At 41.6% G+C, this 23124-nt stretch overlaps 1 protein-coding gene across 2 annotated transcripts; it reads right to left on the bottom strand.

The window, feature by feature from the left end:
* Positions 1-30: 30 nt before the first annotated feature.
* GTF2H5 (general transcription factor IIH subunit 5) lies at positions 31-21460 on the bottom strand. 2 transcript variants are annotated; one of them, XM_030195497.1, is made up of 4 exons: positions 21291-21460; positions 17101-17176; positions 6606-6714; positions 31-450 (listed from the first exon to the last, which is right to left on the bottom strand). In XM_030195497.1, exons 3-4 carry the CDS (start codon positions 6638-6640, stop codon positions 270-272), a joined length of 216 nt encoding a protein of 71 aa, XP_030051357.1. In that variant the 5' UTR covers positions 6641-6714; positions 17101-17176; positions 21291-21460; the 3' UTR covers positions 31-269. The 2 variants fall into 2 exon arrangements, with proteins under 2 accessions (XP_030051357.1, XP_030051356.1); XM_030195496.1 differs by lacking the exon at positions 17101-17176.
* Between the last annotated feature and the right edge of the window lie 1664 nt (positions 21461-23124).

Genomic DNA, 23124 nt, shown 5'->3' with positions numbered 1-23124 from the left:
GCCAAATGTCAAAATCCTTCCCCATAATATTCTGTTTCTATATAATCATTTTATTTAAGGACATACTCCCATCAGCAGAAAGAATAACAAATTCAAACAGTACACAGCCAAAAGGAAATTTGCTTGTTAAAATAACTAGTTCTGAATAAAGATCTAAAGGTCATGTGACATGCCACAGACCCACCAAACAGGAGACGTTTTGCTTCTAGATCCATGCCTACGGCTTTAGTATTCTCCCATCTTCTATGCTCAGTCTTGGATAGACTCTCCTACTTCTGTGTAATAGGAAAGGAGTTTTGGTCCATTAGCTCGCCCACTTTCTCCTGGAGGACATTAACCAGATCAGCCAGCACGAAGATGTGGGTTTCATCCAAGTCATGTAGGATGAACTTCTTCCCAAGGGCATTGGTCTCATCCAAGTAGAGCAGGAACTGTTTCATTGCTGGATCGCTATGGAGACAGAATATTCATTAAGAGAGCTAAATTAAGCCTACACCAAGACTCCATCACGTCAAGCTAGGGTACTGGTTCTGAGTCTCATTCTTGGCCATCTACCTCTACCCTGCTTCCAGTATATCCTTAATAAATATGCATAAGAAAGGAGAAATTATGTCTTACCTGATCATTTTCTTTACTTTAGTCACAGCAGATGAATCCAGAGACTTGTGGGGTATGACCAGCAGGTGGAGACTGAGCAGCAAACTGAGTTCTGTCATTTAGGATGGTATGCTCCTTGGCCAGCCAGTATTTCTCATAACAACGCAGGACAACCAATGAGACCAATGAGGTAAACAGCACTCATCCTCACAGCCAAGGGATAGAAAGCCAGCCATGATGCCTGTAGGCCCAACACTTAAGGATGAAAAAGAGAAAATCGAGCACAACAGACAGGTGGGGACCCTGGATTCATCTGACTAAAGGAAAGAAAATTATCAGGTAAGACGATTTCTCCTTCTGTCTCAACAGCAGATGTATCCAGAGATTTCTTGGATGTAGTAAAGCAGGCCTCAGTAGGGTGGAAGAGCAAAAAATTAAAGTTCTTCAATTTTGATATACCACAAAATGTTCAAATTAGAAATCTAAGCGGTTTAAAATATATAAAACTGGGGGACAAGAAAGAAGGCAACACAAAATTACAACAGACTGGAAACCAAAAGGAAAGCAGGAGAAGGAAATCTAATCTGGTGCAAGTTAGTCAATAATCAGAAATAGAGCCAGAGTAAAAAGGGAAAAGACGGCTATCATCTGAAGAGATGAAAAAAGTGAAACCCAAGGACTGAAGTAGAGAAGTTAACAGTACCAGAAAAATATTGAACAAGATGGGCCCCAGGATAGACCCCTGGGGAACACCAGAAATTAATGGTCAAGGGCAAGAAGTACAGTTTAAATGGCAAATGACGTAAGAACGATAAGTAAGAATGAAACAACTGTAAAGCTGGACCAGTGATGTGGAAATCCATGAGATGAGAACGGAGCAGAGAATGACGCTGACATGTCCAGTGAAGAGAGCAACATCGCTCCCTTTGTCCAACATCAGCCTAATATAGTTAGCGAGTATTCTGTAGAATGATGGGCACAAAATCCAATTTGACGAGGATGCCAAGCAGCAGTTTGATCAAGGTGATCAGAAAGTTGGAAAAAGCCTGGTCTATAATTACAATAGAAGTATCAGGACTTGGGATCCTTAAAAAGCACGATAACAGCGGCTCTCTTCCAGGTCGGAGAAAAGTAGTAGAAGAGAGACAAGAATGAATTATGAGAAGAAAAAAAAAAAAGAAATGACTCTCTGAAGAAAAAAAGTTGGAATAGGATTAAAGGGAGATGACGGCCGAAGAGAAGAAATAGTCTTCTGAAGAGCTGTGATAGGAACACAGAGGCAAGAGAAACAATGGGCTAAGATTGAAAGGAAACAAGTGAAGCAGGTGGAAGAGTAGCAGGTGAGAATACAGAAATTACAGGACAGCCTAGGAAATAGGGCAATCTTATCGTGAAACCCAGAAGCAAAGTCATCAGCTGTCAACGCGGAAAGAGCCACCAGGCTGAGAGAACCGGTGAAATCATTAAGCAAATGGTAAAGTCATGAATGGTTATAATTTTGAGAAAGAAAATGAGGCAGATAGGTTTTTTTACTTGCCTCAAGCAGGCAAAATAGTGACGAGAAGCATCTTGAAAAGTAACATGAGTGATGAGAGTGGGAGCTATGCCAAAAGTACGTGGTTGAGGCAATAACCCCAAAGGCTGCAATCGAGGGAGCTGCTAGTCGGAGCGCCAACCCTGTTAAACCAAGCAACCGCCTCTCCTGGAGAAAGAAGCCAATCGCCCATAGATCTGAGAAAGAAAACCAGGGGAGAAAGGAGGACACTGACAGAATAGCAAAAGCATGCCCTAGCCAGAAGGGGAAAAGAAGTCCACCACATAGGTGGTGCAACTCCAAGGAATAGAACAAACCAAAGCAACTCCACAACAGCATGGAACATCGGGCACTGTGCCCCACATCCATCCAGAGAGGGAGCTGTGCTCACCAAAGTCAGAGAGAGAGAGAGAGAGCTTCACTAAGCATCCAGAGGTGAGACAAACATGCAGAGATGGAATTGTGCTCAGCAGTGAAAAATGGATCAGTGCCCAGCTATCAGATAGAGCTGCAGTTACCAGGCATAGAAGGTACAGCACATAATGAAGCAACATACAACAGGCAGTGATGGGGCAGCGCTCTCTTACTCGGATCCAGAGCTGTCACCACCAATCAAACAGAAGATGACCATGCACCCAGAAACAGAGGAGAGGAGCATCCTCCAACCAGAGACTGTGCTGCGCCTGGCAGCAGAGGGAGCCTCATGGTGCCTTAAATCCTACCCCCACAACTGGCATGGCATACCACACCCAGAAACAGGGTGACATCCTACCACCACCAATGGAAAGGTGATCTGCCTCCAAGATAAAGCCGAGCTCCTCATCCAGAGGAGGGAGAGGCCTACCTTCCTAGCTAGAGGTGTGCCCGACAGCCAAATGCGGAGCTGTGCTCCATAACCTGCTGAAAACCTGGAGAATGAGTGGTGCCAGACCACCAAAGTCTGCAAAACATTCAACAATCAGGGTTGCATTCTCCAACCATGGATGGTGCTATGCTCTGCCTCCCCAGATGGATTGTGCCCGATATCTAGAGACAGCCTAATGTTCTACCTCCACAGACGAAGCTGCAGTCCCTAGACTGGGGCAGAACCAAGCCCTAGAGCCTGTAGGGGGGTGTGCCCTAGAAATGGAGATGTCACCCCTCCCCCACCTCCAGAGAAGGAGCTGTGCTCCCTAGCAAGAACCAGCATCGAGCTCCAGCACCAGAGATGGAAGCCATGATGCACAGCCAAAAATAGAACTACACTACTCTCTCAAGAAGGCAATGTGTTCCATAGGCAGAGACGGAGCAACGTCCAAGCACCAAAGAGGGAGCCCTGCTCTACGTTCAGAGATAGAGCCGTGATCCACCACCAGAGACGGAACCGCATCCCAACCATTGAGACGAAAGACATACGCAGGGACAGAGAAGTGGGACATACCCCGAGATGGAGCCATGCTGCACATCCAAAACAAAAACACAACAAAAAAATCCCAGAACAGTGCGCACTACCTCCAGAGGGGGAGAACCCGTGCTCCACTGCAAGAGATGGAGCAGAGGACTACAACCACAGACTGAGCATGCCTCCGAGCCAGAAATGGGGTCCCTCCATCCTAGAGCAGGAGACCTACTCCACAGCCCATGGCATAGGTGCCAACTCCACAGACAGAGAGGGAGACATGTTCAATATCCAGAGATGGTGTCGGCCGTACCTCCCGAAAGAGATGCACCCCAGTGATGGGCCTGATGGTATACCCTAAAAGGGGGCAGGGGCAGAAGCACTGCATCAGTTGCTAAACCTAGGTCACCTCCACCACAGAGGACAAAGGCCCGTGAACACTATGCTAAGGGTGACAAGAGTGCAAGAAGGACCCTGCCCAAGAATAGTGACATGGACTATCACCAACGAAGGAGCGATCCAATCTGCCAGAGCCTCGCAAGGCACAGCAAAACCAAGGCCACCGAATGGAGGCTGGAAGGCAGCATCTGAGCTTAAGGCCCCTGAAGGACGCCAAAGCAGGCCCATGCAGCGAAGGTCAACCAGTTTGAATGGAGCACTGGCCAACACACAGTTCCACACACCACTCCCAAGCAAAGCTACCGCAGAATCGTTCTGCTCCACACAAATTATTGTTTTGTTTTTTACATGTGAGGGGAGTATAGAAAGCAGCAGGAGTTCGGGGGAGGAAAGGACTTGGCACCACCAGGTGTATCTCTTGAGTAAGCAGTCACCCTGCCTAGATGCCCACAGGCTCAACTGAACCAGGAAGCCCAGAACAGGAGCAAACCAGAAGATGAAAGTGGGAGCTTGTGAGAGATCATCCATATGCCTGCTGGAGATAGAGCATACCATCCTATATGACAGAGCTCATTTTGCTGCTCTCTATCTCCACCTGCTGTTAGATGGTTATAACCCACAAGTCTCTGGATTCATCTGATGTTGATGACAAGGAATTATTCATTTTGGATTTGGCTAATACATTTTCATTAGTAGCTCAAGGTGAATTGCATTCAGAGACCACACTTCTCTAGGAAGCTTAGTTCTAGGATGCAAAGTGGCAAGAGGGGGAGGCAGCTGGTGCAGCTGCACCAGAGACAAAGTGAAGAGGGCCTTCACTGCTTTGTTCAATAAAGTGCCCCTACTATCCCTTTACTGCTGACACAGGTTTTGCCCCCCCCCCCCCCCAAGGATTTTAACTTGCTCACCATAGCCTCCCCAAACAGTTAAGCCTCTGATTCCTAACCATGCCCCTCTGCAACCATCTGCAGCCATAGGCAAAGTGTGGGTTTTTCTGTTAAAATTTTGCAACCTTACATATGAACTGCTTTAACTCAGTCACTAGCTGCCCTGCAAAATCAAGATAAGCTAGTAAAGTTAATGTGCTAGCCTCTCAAATGGTTTTTGAAGTCACCAAGAGGCTCATTTTCAAAGCACTTAGCCTCCCAAAGTTCCATAGAAACCTATGGAACTTAGCCTCCCAAAGTGCTTTGAAAATATGCCTAAAAATCTTTAAAAAAGAAATATATATAAATAAAACAAGAAATAGTCACATTCCTCTCCCCCCTACTACCTCTATTTTAAAATTAAGACAGATACAAATAGCACACAGGGCACTCAAGAAGAAATAGATCTGGTGCCTTTACCTTGATTTTTCCTGTAAAGCATTTTTGCTTGTATTCCCACGTTCTGTAGTGACAGTGCTATGTACTGTTGTGCAGAAGACCTATGTTTGATTGCAGGACCTAGCTTCTGCTGCTTAGCAGGGACTTTTTGTGATCAATAGTGGCACCTAGTGCCCAGCCTCAGTGTGCATGGGTACCATATTTTGGAGGGGTACTATATTCTTGAGGGGACCACTGTTTGTGTCCTCTGGTCAAGGACTATTATTGCAATAGTTAAGCTAAAGGGAGAGCTATAAATAGTGGGAAAATTGTCACCAAAGGTTCATGGTGTTGTAGTTCAATATATGCTAGTTTCTACTGAGCTAGACATCCAGAACTGCAGAAAGGAAAGGTCATACAATAATTACATACACTTAGATGTTTCCCAGGCGACCACAAGCCAGAAGACAAATAACCTGTGCTGAACACAGTATTACAGAAACCAAGGCAGTACTCATTTGCAGGCAGTAGCTAGGCATCTGGCCATCTTCAAATCTAAGCTAAAAACCCACCTCTTCAATGCTGCTTTTAACTCCTAAACCTAACCCTTCAACTGTCCCCATATCCCTGATATGTCCTGTCTGTCCTAACCCTTGTCCTGTCTGTCATAATTAGATTGTAAGCTCTATTGAGCAGGGACTGTCTCTCCATGTTCAAGTATGAAGCGCTCCGTATGTCCGGTAGCACTATAGAAATGATAAGTAGTAGTAGTACTGATTGCTGTATTTTGTTTGTTTCTCTAGCAGAGGTATATGACCGACTCATTGGTAAAGCCATACTGATGTGACATCCAAACAATAAACTGATATGAGCAGTAGGAAAAAAGGGAAAGGCCAGGAACTATCAGAATAAAACCCCTAACTAGGCATGAAGCCATTGTGCTTTTTATTTTCTTGCATAAGCCCTCTAGAATTCCCTCCCTCTCAGACCAATCTTTTCAATCTATCTTTTGATAAATATAAGGCTCTTATGTCTGCATGCAAGGGAACTGACCCTGGCTCTAGTTCGGTCCACTTCTATGATTTTAATGCTAGTCTTATAGTTGTGTGATTGGTCTGTCCTATCAAATAATGGAGTTCCTTTCTTATTTTTAACTTTATAACTGAGTTCGATTCCCACTTCAGGCACAGGCAGCTCCTTGTGACTCTGGGCAAGTCACTTAACCCTCCATTGCCCCATGTAAGCCGCACTGAGCCTGCCATGAGTGGGAAAGCGCAGGGTACAAATGTAACAAAAATATATATATATATAGATTTTAGCCTATAAATCACTTCGACTCAGTACAAATGAAGCGGTATAGCAAGTCATTAAATAATAAACAATAAATACCAACCATTCCACAAGAACTCCTTTCAGCACATTCACCATCCTCTCTGTGCAGCAGGAGAAAGTTTATCCCTAGGGTCTGTTCCACTTGTCTGAAATCCGTCTCAGTAAGAAAGCTAGAAAAAAGATTGCAACAAACACATGGCAGTGAACATGCACACTAGCATTAATCAATGTACAGACAGTGGGGCCATTGCAAAAATCTATCATTGGCAGCAGTGCGTGGTTAACAAGAGGTGAACAGGAATGTTAACAGGTGAACGATGGAGAAACTGGTTAAGTACAGGAGCTAGCTTTCAAGGTAGACATCAGAGTACAGCATATTAAAATAAATTGTAACTAAGATATTAAGTATTTTGACCTGATGCAGAGAAGTTTTACAGGAAGCACAATTTGAGGACAAATTGAGAAAATTACTGCCAGGTTTGAAGTGGCATAGAAAAGTTACTTTACCCTCTGAATTGGGGCAGAAAGGCTAAAAATAAGCCCCTCCTGGACTTCTCAGACCACTGATTCTTCCCTTTCTCCCCCAATACTCAGATTAATCCCCAACCCCCCTCCCCCATTATCCTTGGTAGTATAGCAGACCTTCTCCCCAACTAAAAAAATTCCCTGGTGTCTAGTGGTGCCCCTCCCTACCCCCCAACCTGACAAACTTCATCCCCCACCCCCAACCAAAAAAAAACTCCTTGCATCCTTGGATTCACTGAGCAGGGCCAGGCTGCCAAACAAGGGTGTTTTTCCCTTATTTGGTACTCTATACTAAGACTATCAAATAAAGGAAAAATTCCCTTATTTGGAAGGCTGTCGGTGCATCCCAGAATGCACTGCATGGGGGTCAAGTGCCACTATTTTCCAAAATGGCAGCATGGAGGCAGGAGCAAGTAGGTAACTCCTGGGAGTTACCCAGTCTTTTCAATGTATGCTGGGGGGGGGGGGGGGAGGAGAGTCAGGGGATGCTGCTAGACAACAGAGATTTATAAGTAGGGGCAGGGGGAAGGGTAAATTAACTTGATTGCAAGACCTTTCTTTTTGAGAGGTGCTTCCTAATTCCCACTCACCATGTTGTAGCTTTAGTTGGAATTATTTTCCCTAGATGCATCACTTTGAATTAAATTTCATCTGCAATTTAGATGACCAGTCTCCAGGTCTCAAGACATTTTTGCAGTTCTTTGAATAATTTTGTCTCATCTGCAGATTTGATCACCTCTTTTCTGCAGATCATTTATGAATATGGCAAACAGAACAGGTCCCAGTACATTACCCTTTTGGGGTGGGGGGGAGATATACCAGTATTCACCTTTCTCCCCTGAGACAACAGCCCACGGTCCACCCAGTCAGTGTAAGGTATGATAGGAAACTACCTACATATACTTGATCTCGATTTGTACTTGCCACATTCAGGGCACAAACTGTAGAAGTCTGCCCGGCACTGGCCTTGTTCTCCAGTTAAAGCTGAATCTGTCCAGCCACAATCAGGGCACAGACTGTAGAAGTCTGCCCAGCAATGGCTTCGTTCCCAATTACTGGTGTTGCCATCTAATTGCCGCTAAGCTTGTTTGGTTCCACCTCTTCTATACAAGATTCCTTTGTTTTTCCCAATCATTTTTTAATTCTGTTACCGTTTTCATCTCCACTCCCATGGGAGGGCATGCTACTACCCTCTCCTTGAAAAAGTACTTCCTCATATTATTCCTGAGTCAGCCTTCCTGCAACTTCAATTCATGTCCTCTAGTTCTACCACCTTCCTGTCTGTGGAAAAGGTTTGTTTGTAAATTAATATCTTTTAACCAGTTCCCAGTCCATAATAGGGCATTGCCTCCTATCCTGTACTTTTTAAATTCCCTGAAGAGAGTCTTTCACTTTGTCAATTTGTCTTCTGAAGATCAAATACACTCTCTCAACCTGCTGTTATCCACGTTTGTTTACCCTCTTCAAAAAATGTACATAAATTGGTAAGACAAGACTTGCCTTTCTAAAGGTATGCCAAATTATCCCCATTAAGCTGCGTCTTTCTATATAGCCAGTATTTGGTATTTTGTTGGGTTTTTTTTCCAGAATAGGTTCTACCATTTTGTCCAGCACAGATCGGGCTCATTGGTCTATGGTTTTCCTAGATCACCCCTGGAGCCCTTTAAAAAAAAAAAAAAAAAAAAAATCAGTGTTAGTAACCACCCTCTAGGTCTTAGGTACTTTAGCTGACCGACAGGCTGATGCTCAGAACTCCGTCAATACATGGAACAGCGCCCGACCAATACTGTGGGAGCAGCACTGAAAAATAGCTTTCCATTGCTCACCCGTAAAAAGATGCAAATGGTATGCGCACTGTTTGATCAAAAGCAAGGGCAAGGAACATGGCTGGTGCATGCGTACAATAGTTTCACAGTGAGCACAGCTCTTGTAGGCATGAGCCAGGCACACCCAGAAGCAAAACACACATCGACACCGTTCTTCTGTGCTTTATATTTAAGTGCAGAAAATGAGCTCCGATGTGTGCTTTCACTTTCATCTCTCAATGCCAGTGCTTAGGGGGCTTGCATGGGCTTCCTTCTGCTTCTAAATTAAATAAAAACTGGCAGATTTTAAAGAAAAATCTTTTCAAACATCCCAATGCCAGCTCTGACCTTGCATTAGGTTTTCATTGGTAAGGGTGGGGGCTCTGTTTTTGCACTATTGTCTGAGCACTGGAAGGGAATACGAAATGACCTCATTAACATCCATTTGACTACATTTAAATACTATCTGTACTAATCTTTGACACGCACATTGTTTCCTGCACAGATTAACGCTAGCACTAGTCCAGCACTAGCTGGCTCTAGCACCGGCGTTAGGCTCCAAGCACTGGCCCAAGACAGAAAGAGACAGAGAGAGGTGGCAACTTAAAAAACCATTGCTATGCACTTCCGGAAACTACTAAAAATCAACCTGTTCAAAAAGGCATACCCTAATGATCCAACTTAAATGCCTTAACCCTGCAACATAACAAAACCAAAACTCATATTGGACATAGCTTATCTCTTCCTCCTTATGATTCCCTAATGTGTCTATCACACATGACCTTTACTTTACCACAACCTCACTATGTATTTGCTCATACCAGTATTGGCGATCGCCTCTACGGTACTATGTAAGCCACATTGAGCCTGCAATTAGGTGGGAAAATGTGGGATACAAATGCAACAAATAAAATAAATAAACAGCCTTTATGCTTTTGATTCTGCAGTCCAGACATCTCAGCTACCTTTACAAATACACATTATGCCCTACCTGTCAGGGGCTGGGTGCAGTTTATCACTCAGGTATGGCAAAAAATTAGCAGATTCTAGGGTTTACCATATTATCAATTTGGTATAATGTCTTGTTTGGCAGCTCTCCCTGGAAAAGGCCCTCTTTTAGTCTTGTTTCAGATTCACTTCCACCTCCACGAAGAAGTAATCCTCTTGAACACAAATACAACAGAACATCTTACACCAGAAAAATGATTCAGGGATTCTATTTCAATTAATCCCTCATTCCTAAGAAGTTAAGAGAACCACATCCAATTTGGACTTGGATCTATTTCTCTACAAAGAAAAATTCAAAAGGAACACTATTTCCTCTATCTTCTGCTACTGCAAATGGAACTAGATGTGTTCCTTAGACCTCAGAGGCTTATAGATATATTCCAGTTCATCCCAGTGCAGGAAGTACCTTTCCTTCAGGTTTCATATCAGTAATTACCAGTCCAAGTTACTTCTCTTCAGTGAATTATTCCCAAGCCCTCAGGTGTTCACCAAATGCCTAGTGGTTGCAGTAGCTCACCCCTACAAGCAGGTGTATACAAGCAGATGGAGTGTATCTAGATTGCTTTTGACAAAGTTCCTAACGAGAGACTCCTGAGAAATGTTTAAAAAGTCATGGGATAGGAGGCAATGTCATTCTGTGGATGAAGAATTGGTTATTGGACAGAAACAGATTGTAAATGGCCACTTTTCTCAATAGAGGAGGGTGAATAACAGAGTGCCGCAGGGATCTGTACTGGGACTGGTGCTAACATATTTATAAATTATCTGGAAAATGGAATGACGAGCAGTCATTAAATTTGCAGATGACATAAAACTATTCAGGGTTGTCAAAACATATGTGGACTGTGAAAAATTGCAGGAACACCTTAGGAAACTGGTAGACTGGGCATCCAAATGGCAGATTAAATTTAATGTGGACCCTCAATGAAATTACATGGAAATACTTTTAGAATAGGAAATAATTTTTCACTCAAAGAATAGTTAAGCTCTGGAGCTCGCTGTCAGAGAATGTGGTGACAGTGGTTAGTGTATCTGGGTTTAAAAAAAAGGTTTGGACAAGTTCCTGGAGGAAAAGTCCATAATCTGTTATTAAGATAGACGTGGGGAAAGCCACTGCTTGCTCCCGAATTGGTAGCATGGAATGTTGCTACTAATTGGTTTCTGCCAGGTACTTGTGACCTAGATTGTCCACTGTTGGTATGACCCAGTGAGGCAGCCTGGGCAAAGAAATCATATTAATTTGGTGTTTAACTTTTCAGTCCTGCAAGTGATGGAATGCCATCTGGTTTTAATTGCTCAGAAGTCTAGCTTTTGCTAGACTAGAGGTTAGAAAGGTCAGTGAGAAATGAAACTTTCTTTGTCCCTTTTTGAGTGATGGATTGTTCATAGGTATTATTTACCACCTCTGGATGCCATTCAATCTTGAGGGGATCAGCAAGCAAGGCATACTGGACAGTTTTGCAGGCAGTTTAAAGGATTAGGCTAATGCTGGTTAGAAGAAGATAGTTTAGATATAGATGATTTAGATTTTGTCTTATAAGGAATTCTGATTTCTGCTTATTTTAGAATATGTTTTATTCTGTTTAATTAATAAGTTCTATTTCTATGTAGAATATCTTTTCAATTCAGTGTTACATCTTTGACTGACGTTTCAAGTGAAGCTTTGTCTGCAGTTTAAGAGGTCATCATCTGGTTTGAATTATCCACAGTCCTAGCTAGGTGAAAGAGGTCAGGACAAGTCAAGTCATCTCCTTGATTGATTAGCTAAATGTAGGACTGGTCTCCTGAAAGTAATAATAAACCATGTCTGTGTGCCATTAAGCAAGACTTAGCCCCTCAATGAACTTAAGTTATGAAGTTGATTGGGAATTTAATAATAATAAAATGCAAGAGATAGGTGCCACATTGTCTAGTTTGAGAGGCCCCAGGTCATAGGTCAGTTTAGGAAATATCTCAAACCTATGTAACTGATATTTTTAAGTAATGTGTAAGTAATAATTAGTTCAAGACTGGGTAATCAATCTATTCTTTACCATCTGGTGAGAAAGGGGGGCTAGAGAGGTGTAGGACCCTATATAACTGGGAGCAGAAGCAGCTTACGTCAGAAGAAGAGAAGGAGCTGAGACGAGAGAGGCAACAGACAGGAGAAGACAGGAGACACAGAGAGACCTAGAGCTGATGTCCTACTTTGTTTGCTGGCAAATAAAGAAGATTTCTCTCTCATTCTGGTGTGTGGTGTTTGACTCCTGAAGTACCACAGACTCTGCTAACAATAGTGGTAATTCCTGCAACACCAGTATGGCTATTACATTGTTATGCACTTGATGCTTCCATATCTTGATGACTGGCTGCAGGTAGTTCCTATGGTAGAATCATCTGTTTTTCTGCCGAGACTTCCAAACTATGGGGGTTTCCAACATACAACACTTTTTGGGGGAGAGAGGGGGACTTTAATACGGTAGCCAACCCTGATCTGGATAAAACACTTAATCCTTATAGAGACCGACCTGATATAACTAAAGGGATCCCACTACTCTGAGGGCTTAGGGTTGGTAGATGTTTGGCGAGTACTTCATTCGGACGACTATACACATCTTTCTAGACTGCACCAGTCTCAGTCCAGGATTGATTACATTTTGGTGGATGGGGCTTCGTTTCCCACGGTCATAGACGCTTCGATTCCACAATGATTTCAGATCATGCGACTATATGGGTTGAATTGGCGGGAGTGGGATCCAATTTTACATATAAACATTGGACTTTTTCCTTAGATCTATATCATGATGAAGCTTTTTTGGATTATTTGCAGGACAAATGGTCTGAACACAAACTGTTCAATCAACACAGTAATGAGCCTGCCCTTTAATTGGAGATGGCCAAAACAGTATTGCGGAGAGATATAATTGTCTACAGTAGTGCGAAGAAAAAAAACATAGGGGATTGTGAAATAAAGATTGGCGTGACAGTTGGTACACTGTTGTCGCTTATATGGAACACTTCCCACACCATAGCACAGAGAACAATTTTAAGTACTCAAGTAGCACTTAATAAATTGCTGCACCAGCATGCAAAAAAATTAAAAATTAAAAAAAGTGGCTGGTTGTTGGTTCGTCTGGTGTGACAGAAGAGGGGTTACCAAAGGGTTCTCACGTTACATCATCCTTCTAGGACAGCAGTACATTCTAACAGCAAGATTACACAGATTTTCTAAGACTTACTATAAACAACTGTACATACCAGACCCAAATCATACATTAGAGATCCTGGCACATATCTAGGGAGTTTGGAGTTACCTAGGCTTTCAGAATTGCAATTAGCTGGGTTAAATAGACCTATTGACCCAGATGAAATTCATTGGGCGGTGGGGAGTGCACTCTATAAAGCACTAGGACCTGACAGGTACAGGGTTGAGTTCTATAAGCTTTTATTGGCAGATATTTGACAACCTTTAGCAACCCTAATATCATATTAGAGAACCAGATACCGCCTCCCTCGTTGTGAATGGTGGAAATAATTGTTTTTCCCAAACCGGGCAAGGACCCCACTTACCCAGAATCATATAGATCTATATCGCTGATCAGCTATGAAGAGAAAATATTGGCTACCATATTATCTAACCACCTTGTAAGGGTGCTTCCTTCCTTTATAGCAGATCTTCAAGTGCATCTTATACAGGAATTTGCAGTATTGTGTGTCTATAGCATCGCGGGCTCATTTGAGCAAGCAGGTTAGAGCTTTATATCATAGTAACATAGTAGATGACGACAGAGAAAGACCTGCACGGTCCAGCCAGTCTGCCCAACAAGATAAACTCATATGTGTTACTTTTTTGTGTTACCTGACCTTGATTTGTATCTGTCATTTTCAGGGCACAGACCGTAGAAGTCTGCCCAGCACTAGCCCAACCACCAGCCCCGCCTCCCCCCCCACCGGCTCTGCCACCCAATCTCCGTTAAGCTTCTGAGGATCCATTCCTTCTGAACAGGATTCCTTTATGTTTATCCCACGCATTTTTGAATTCCATTACCGTTTTCATCTCCACCACCTCCTCCTGCAGGAGGGCATTCCAAGTATCCACCACTCTCTCCGTAAAAAAATGCTTCCTGACATTTTTCTTGAGTCTGCCCCCCTTCAATCTCATTTCATGTCCTCTAGTTCTACCACCTTCCCATCTACGGAAAAGATTTGTTTGTGGAATAATACCTTTCAAATATTTGAACATCTGTATCATATCACCCGTGTTTCTCCTTTCCTCCAGTGTATACATGTTCAGGTCAGCAAGTCTCTCCTCATACGTCTTGTAATGCAAATCCCATACCATTCTCGTAGCTTTTCTTTGCACCGCTTCAATTCTTTTTACATCCTTAGCAAGATACGGCCTCCAAAACAACACAATACTCCAGGTGGGGCCTCACCAACGACTTATACAGGGGCATCAACACCTCCTTTCTTCTGCTGGTCACACCTCTCTCTATACAGCCTAGCAACCTTCTAGCTATGGCCACCGCCTTGTCACACTGTTTCATCGCCTTCAGATCCTCAGATACTATCACCCCAAGATCCCTCTCCCCGTCCGTATGTATCAGACACTCTCCGCCTAACACATACATCTCCCGTTGATTTCTACTCCCTAAGTGCATCACTTTGCATTTCTACGCATTGAATTTTAATTGCCAAACCTTAGACCTTTCTTCTAGCTTCTGAAGATCCTTTTTCATGTTTTCCACTCCCTCCCGGTGTCCACTCTGTTGCAAATCTTAGTATCGTCCGCAAAAAGGCAAACTTTACCTTCTAACCCTTCGGCAATGTCACTCACAAATATATTGAACAGAGTCGGCCCCAGCACCAATCCCTGAGGCACTCCACTGCTCACCTTTTCCTCATCCGATCAAATTCCATTTACCACCACCCTCTGGCATCTGTCATTCAACTAGTTTCTAATCCAGTTTACCACGTCTGGTCCTATTTTCAGCCTGTCTAGTTTATTTAAGAACCTCCTGTTGGGAACTGTATCAAAGCTTTGCCGAAATCTAAGTAGATTACGTCTATAGCACGTCCCTGATTCAATTCTCTGGTCACCCAGTCAAAGAATTCAATGAGATTCGTTTGGCACGATTTACCTTTGGTAAAACCATGTTGTCTCTGATCTTGCAACTTATTGTCTTTCAGGAAGTTTACTATTCTTTCCTTCAGCATCGCTTCCATTACTTTTCCATTACATGCCCCCACAGCTAAAGTCTCTGTGAATGGGAATCTCCCAGATCCATTTGAGGTTCTTAGTGGAACTTGACAGGGATGTCCACTGTCTTCGCTATTATTTGCAGTCATTAGACCCTTTGATTCGAGAGATTCTTTGAAATCCAGAGATCAAAGGCGTAAAATTAGGTACCTTTGAATTTAAGATACCCACCTATGCTGACGATTTGCTGGTACATTTGTCCTCTCCTGTTCAATCTCTACCTGTGCTGTTGAAAAGCTTTGCCAAATATGGGTCATTTTCAGGCTTTCGTCTTAATATGCATAAATCTAAGGGACTGCCAACTTCTCTTGGATCATGCCATCGGTAAGTGGGGGAATTCCCTTTGAAATAGGCATCGGACAGTTTTCATACCTAGGTATTTTGTTTGCTGCCAATCCTCCTATATAGAAGCAATATTGATATCTTATTTCATTACACAAAACATTTGACTCTTTGGAACACTTTACCGATTTCTTTATGTGGTAGAATTAGTTTATATTGCATGGTACATTTTCCTCGCTGGCTATATGTACTCCGGCACCTTCCAATTCACATATTAGAAAGGGATCACGTGATTCTTTGAAGATTAGCTACACTTTTGTAGGGTTGGGGGGGGGGGGCTGTAAGAAGCCTAAAGTTTGATTATCTGTATGGGAAGTGGAGGCAGGGAGGGCTGGGCTTACCCAATTTACGCTTATAGAACATGGCATGTCTGTTGCGACATCTGTGGTAGGATCAGAGGAGTTTGGTCCTTGGGAAGTGGAAAGGGAGCTCTTTAAACCATCACATTCTCATTACCTTTTACATGTTCCCTGCAAGAATCTGTCCTACATGTGGAAGCAGCATATACTGTTAAATTCCATGCAGACATATTGGCAGTTTTTATTAGCTCTTCTACAATAGAATTAGACATTTATGAATATATACTACTTATTGCTAATTTTGATTTTGGTCAAGGATTGGATATGGGAATATGTCACTGTTGAGCAACTAAAAGGGTGGTAGATGTAGCAGGATAATGGTACACTGAAATCCAGGACCATGATAATGCTAGCTGCCGTGTTTTGAGCGGTCTGAAGTTTAAGGTTTGTTCTTTACATCCTGCATAAATTCCATTGCAGTAATCTAAGTGGCTTAGTACCACTGATTGTATCAGGTTGCGAAATGCTCGGGAAGAATTGCGTCACGCGTTCGGAGTTTCCACACTGAGTGGAACATTTTCTTTGTTGTGGATGCCACTTAGCTCTCTAGTGTTAAGTTACGGTCCATTGTAACACCGAGGATTTTCAAGCTGTCTGAGATAGGAAGGGTGTGATCTGGGGTGTTGATACTTATGGGGATGTCCGTGCTGTGTTGGGATGAGATGAGTTTTTTTCTTTATTGAGTTTTAGTTGAAATGCATTTGCCCATGAATCCATGATGTTCAGGCCGAGCTTGATTTCGTTGCTGATTTCTGTCAGTTTGGTTTTGTAAGGAATGTATATTGTGACATCGTCTGCATATATGAAAGGGTTAAGGCCATGGCTGGATAAGGACTTGGCAAGTGGGGTCATCATTAAGTTGAATAGGATCAGTGATAGCGGTGATTCTTGCAGTACTCCACAGTCTGCTTTCCACGGTGATATGTTTGAATTTGATTTTACTTGATATGTTCTTGTGGTTAGGAAGCCCTTGATACAGTTACCACCAATCCCATTTTTTAATCATACAAAGCCATTGCATACAATATGAAGAGGACAAATCAAATTACTACAATTAACCTCCTTAGACAAACAGGGTCCTCTGCCATGCAACACAAGTAGTCTTTAAAAGGATATACTAGATGACCTTCACATTCTATGTTAGCATAATGGGTTGAAGAACAACGCCAATCTCCGATATGAAGAAAGTGGCATGCCTTATTGTATAAGTCAAGGTCAGGTAATGCCAGTCCCCTCTTTTGTCTTCTATGAATCCACCATGTTACTGCCAAATCTCACCCTTTTTCCTTTCCAAAGATACGCCTGTAGTATACGATCAAATTTTATCAACTGGTCAAATGCAGATAGGAGCTGTCTGAAAAATATAAAGCGACATTGCCAAAAAATATTTTAAATAAAGCTAGGCAGCCCATCAATGATAATGGCAATTTAGCCCAAGTTTGGAAAAGGGTAACACTAAGGGACTGATATTAACTCTTACACAACTGAGCAGGGTGGCTCGGTAACTAAATACCTAAATAACATACAGATATCCGTGACCTAATAGAAAAGGAACTCATCCCCCTCTATGAAAGTTAGCTGGTTTTGCTATAGTTTTGTCAGTTTAGTTTAAAACCCAAACATCCATATAGTTCCAATTCTGCTAACACTTGGACCATATTCATGGGATCTGACAAAAATATAAATAATCTGCAGACGCTAGTGTTTTCACTTCATAGCCTCCAACTTTTATTACATATACCCCTTGACTGTCACAACTTACATAAAAAAGGTTCCAGAAATAGTAAAAAATAGGGATGACAGATGATAGCCTTGTTAAGTCCCCTATTGAATAGGGAAAGCACCAGACATCACCCCATTCACCAGGGCCACAGCTTGAGGGTCACTGTATAGCACTTTTACTGCTTCCACTAAGCGATCTTCAAAACCAAACAAGTGCTTGAAACAGAAATTTAATCAAATGCCTTTGCTGCATCACAACATAAGGCAATAGCTCCCACATTATGGGATAAACAGTATGCCCATGCGCCAAAATGTTTATGTACCTTATAGAGACAAGGCAATATGTCCCCCAATCAAAGAACTAGAATCTTTGCAAAGATCTTTAAATTAACATTAATCGAGATAGGGTAATCAGAATCAGGTAAGTGGCCACCCTTTCCTGTTCTTATGGTCACTAACACCTCATTTGACTCGGCTAGAAAGCCACTAAATTAAACACTTGGGTGAAATAGCTCTCTAGGGGATCACAAAGTTGTTATTCAAGTGAGTTTTTACCATTTATTGGAACAAGTATCAGGACCTGTTGTCTTATTCAACTTTACAAGGTGAATTACCTGCTTAATACACCCATTACATCAGAGATTAAATAGGTCCCATTCCTCTTCAGTCAACTTTGGTAAATGTAACTCTTGAAACCACTGAGCAGGTCGAACTTGAAGTGGACTGAGCCGACTATAACTACATACAAAATCCTGCAAAATGTTGGACTAGGTTCTTACTTTGGTCAACATTCTACCTTGTTTAATATATTACTAACAAATTTAGGACCTAGGACCTTACTTGGGATGCACCAAGCAAGTCAGCAACTTACTAGCAACTTACTAGCTTTGCACATTCATGCACAAAAGTGTATTAAGTGCTACTTGCACTGCCAAAAGCTCCCCTCATTAATTCTAGTAGGGTCTTTCTCAAAACACCATCTGTCACTGTAAATCACCCTCCAGCCTCAATATATTCCTACATTCTTTCCTCTTACAGGCGATATAAGAAATAATGTCCCTTCCAATAGCTTTCATTGCCTCCCGAAAGAGGATAAGATTATCTCAATATGTTGATTTATGATGACAATAGGCATCCTATCATGGATCATTATATAAATATTTATGAAACACCATCCATAGGTCTGAAAATGAGGATCATTATATAATTATTTAGGAAACACCATCTATAAATCTTGTTTATAATCTTGGGATAATGATCCGATACTGTAATTGGTCCCATTCCCACTAAACCCACCCAAACTAGTTGCTACATACAAATATGTTATCCAACCGAGAAGCCACATTATGTGCTGTAGGTACATGAGAGAAACTCAGATTTAAGACTTGCCATGCAGCAACAGAAGGGAGGGCTCAACATGTAGATGAATGATTTGGAGGTGCAGCTGGTGACCTGTCAATTTAAGGATTCATCACAATATTGAAGTCACCCATTATATTATAGGCAAAGCTCCTAAACTTACATATTTTTGTATAATTTTCAATTGTAATTCTCATCCACCTATCTGCAGGCAATACACATTCTCTAAAATCAATTGCTGACCCTGTCATCATAAGATCACCAACAAATAAAGACCTCCAGGATCAGTTATAACTTTTTACACAGTATAGGTGAGGGATTTTCCAAGTAAAATCACTACTCCTGCTTTTCGTTCACCAGAAAATGCAAAGATAACTTTTTACCTAGTCCTGTAGTAACTTTCTATGTACTGTAACTGCATTTAACTCACCTTGAGCTGCCAGTGAAAAGATGCAAGCTAAATCCAAATAAATCCAATTTGGCAAAAAATTTCCCTTTTTGGATTGTCGAGAACACTTGCAACAAAATACAATCCGGCCAATATTCATCATTTTTTTTTTTAAACGATGACCATTGCTGGTTAAATTAGCCCAGGATATTCTGTGCTGGGCTTGTGTACATATAACTTGATAGATCTAGAATATAAATCAAATATACTTGTCTATTACAGTTCATTTGCTCTTATTTATTTTTAAATATAACCTGCCTTTTATATTGTCAACTCTATGCTACCTTGTTCAAGTCTGCTTTCTAACCTGTGGCCCTGAAATGACTCCTGAAGCTGCCTAACTTCCTAGCTTCCCTATCTTCCTGAGTTTATCACTAGAGACTCCTTTCTGAGTGATGAAAATGCAAAAGGAACAAGTACTAAAAACTGCCTGATCAAAACTAGCCAACTTAGGCTATTTTTTTTTATAAGAATACAAACTGGAATGGGCTAATCCATCACTGTGGGTGAAAAAGGGGCCACCACCTTGCTTCCTAATCTGTAGAAATGCATTAGCTACAGAGCAAGTAATTGTGACAGGGACTTCTTGCATCCTCATCCAAACCTCTTTCCCTTCTAAATCTATCTTTGTACAATAACGTCCCAGCACCTCTAACTGAAAACATAATGGCATCTCATAGCTGAATTCAAGAGCCATACCTGCAGAACCACCTTCCTCATGAACCTTGCTACTGCATATTTCGCTATTAAATCGACTGCTAATGTCCGTATTTTTCCAGATCTCTCAAAGCCTACACAAACTAGGCGCAGGGCTTTTTTGGAGCAGCGTCCTAGAGCGTTGGCACTGGGAATAAATTTTGTATTACGATTTCCTTGTACATGTAATCTACTGTTTGAGGGTAAACATTTTCAGTTTGTAGACCCAAAACAGTTAAAAGAATTTCTTGATGCTAGAGTAGATATGAATGTTATATGGCCTCCATAATTAGCAGGCTAGGGTCGGTAACCCGAGGTAGCAACCGTTAAACTTTTTTCTTTAAATACTTTATGTTATTTATTTATGTTTCTGTATTCTTGGAATCTAATTTTCCTTAAATTATGGACGAATAGGCCTTAAAGATTTTTTTTTCCTTATTTTCTTATGAATTTCCTGATTGTAATGCCGATTGCATACTCACAGTTTGTAGTGAAATGTTGAAATATATTAATCAATAAATACAAAAATAAAAAAAAAATCGACTGCTAATGAAAATACACCTTTTTGCTGTGCCTTTCACCCCTATCGCCATTATGGAAACAACTCTAGCAAGGCATTAATATCCAATACCTTTGGCACTTGCATAATAAAGTCCCATCAAACTATCTGATGAATTCAAGTAAGACTGTCAAAATCATCTTCCAACCCACTCTGTACTGGGGGAGGGGTTATATATAATTGGTAACTTTGGTTTGTTTGGGTATAAAGAAAACCATCCCTCCCTCAAAAACTGCATGATTTTTTTGCTCTTCCTTGAAATTTTTTTACAGTTTAAATGGGATAACTAACATTTGGTTCTATGGAGCAAAAGGTAAAAGACGGATACAAGGGGATCCTCGGGAACCGATTACAAAACCCTATCGTTGTTAATTATCTACCTTAATACAAATGATTTAATTCAATCTTTTAACCCACTGGCCAACTAAAAGTGACGCCTCAATCTCATCGGTGTAGTCACTGGTGTTTGCCTCCATTAGTATTTATATGTCATTTTTATCCCAAGATGAGCTCGGGTTCAATATGGCTTAAACTTCAAGTTGAAAAACAGTTATATAGAATAACAAAGATACCAAATCCCACACATTCGGGGATCTGGGAACCAGAATCTCCACCACCCTGATTCATCATAATCTACTTTCCTCTTTATCCGCGATATGGCACCTCTCTCTCAAACCTCCATACCTGAGATCGCCCACGAACAAACCCACAGCTTTCCTTCTCCGGTGCCCCGTCCCCTATGATACAACACAACTTCTCTCCCTCTGCATTTCGCCTCGCCGAAACACACTAAATTGCGTTTCAGTCACTCACACAGAGAAAGAGCAGAGCACAAAATGTTAGATAAAACAGGAAACGCAGTGACGTCAAAACGTTGAAGCCAATTAGGTGTTTCCCCTTTCCTGCGCAGCCGTCGTTCTGCGTACAGTACAGTACGCTCAAAACAAAGTAAACATATGATGAGCTGCTGCCATGTTTAGTTCTTTATTGTCGGTAGTATTTTTATGTCAAACATGCCAGCTTGTGCAGCATACGGATGTACACAGAAGTAGTATAATAACAAATAACTTTTCATAGATAGAGTAGTAATTTGTTGTAAATTTTTATTTATTTTATTTATTGCATTTGTATCCCACATTTTCCCACCTTTTTGCAGGTTCAGTGTGGCTTACAATATGAGTTAAATGTTGGAAATACAATTTGTTACAGATTGGTTGTGGATTACATTTTGCAGAATTATGCGAAACAATTTAAGTGTCGTTAAGGAATGTGACACTGGAGCATAAACATTGAAACATTGGAAGGAAACAATGGGAGCTTAGAGGGCGATAAAAAGGCATAAAGACATATGATATATATCTTTCTGTGATTGAAGGTATGAATGATGTGATGTTACAGGAATGAGAGTTCAGAGGTGAATGTGTGATGCATTCGTGAACAGTAGGTGTGGACTTTATGTGTTTTGGTTCTTTCCGTAAATCTTTCGAAAAGATGGGTCTTCAATGATCTGCGGAAGGAAGCTTGCTTGTGGATTGTTCTTAAGTTGCGTGGCAGTGTATTCCAATACTGCGTGCTCATGTGAGAAAAGGTAGATGCATGTAGCACTTTGTATTTCACGCCTTTGCAGTTGGGGAAGTGGAGGTTTAGGAAGGTTCGGGATGATCTTTTGGCGTTTCTGGGTGGTAAGTCTATTAACTCAGACATGTAGGCTGGGGCTTCGCCGTGAATGATTTTGTGGACTAATGTGCATACTTTAAAAGTGATGCGTTCCTTTAGTGGAAGCCAGTGCAGTTTATCTCGTAATGGTTTTGCACTCTCATATTTTGGCTTTCCAAAGATGAGTCTGGCTGCCGTATTCTAGTGTGTCATTTGGAGGATCTGGTTATAGGGATACACTAATACCTCTCAAACTGGCAAATAATAAATTATCTGTTGTGGGATTAAGCTCTCATATCACTCCAATTCACTCCCATCAACTCAATTCTTCACCACCATACTTCTACCATCAATAACTTAATACTTATCAAATTTTCCTTTTTCTTTCTCTTTGTGACCGCAGTTGTGCACACCATCAAAAATCAATAGTGACGATGGGACCCGCACATATTTCTTCACCGGTTCACATTTTTGACCATTTATAAATGTACTTCTTCATTTATTTATATACTTTGTATCTTATTTATATTCTCAAATACTCATCTTAATGAGATAGTTCGGACCCAGGGGCTGGTGTTATTGCCCGACATGCACGTTTCGCCCTATCATAGGGCTGTTTCAAGGACTGGCCCCTTTCGCCGTTTAAGCGCCAGCTCAACTTTGAATCATTAGTGTGTGCTAAATCTATTGGTGTACCTTACTAAAAAGCCCTTTAAGCATGGTATACTGTTCAAACCAGAAGAAGGTGGTTTAGGCTTTTGCAAGCTAACTGAAAAATGCATTCACTTAGTCCAATAGAAAACTGTTACCTTATTTTCCATTTTGCAGTTTGTAATATGCTAGTTTTTAAATTAAAATAATT

This window comes from Microcaecilia unicolor, chromosome 3 (genome assembly GCF_901765095.1).
Source record: "Microcaecilia unicolor chromosome 3, aMicUni1.1, whole genome shotgun sequence".
Taxonomy (NCBI): Eukaryota; Metazoa; Chordata; class Amphibia; order Gymnophiona; family Siphonopidae; genus Microcaecilia; species Microcaecilia unicolor.
This window is presented reverse-complemented; position numbering and strand designations above follow the sequence as displayed.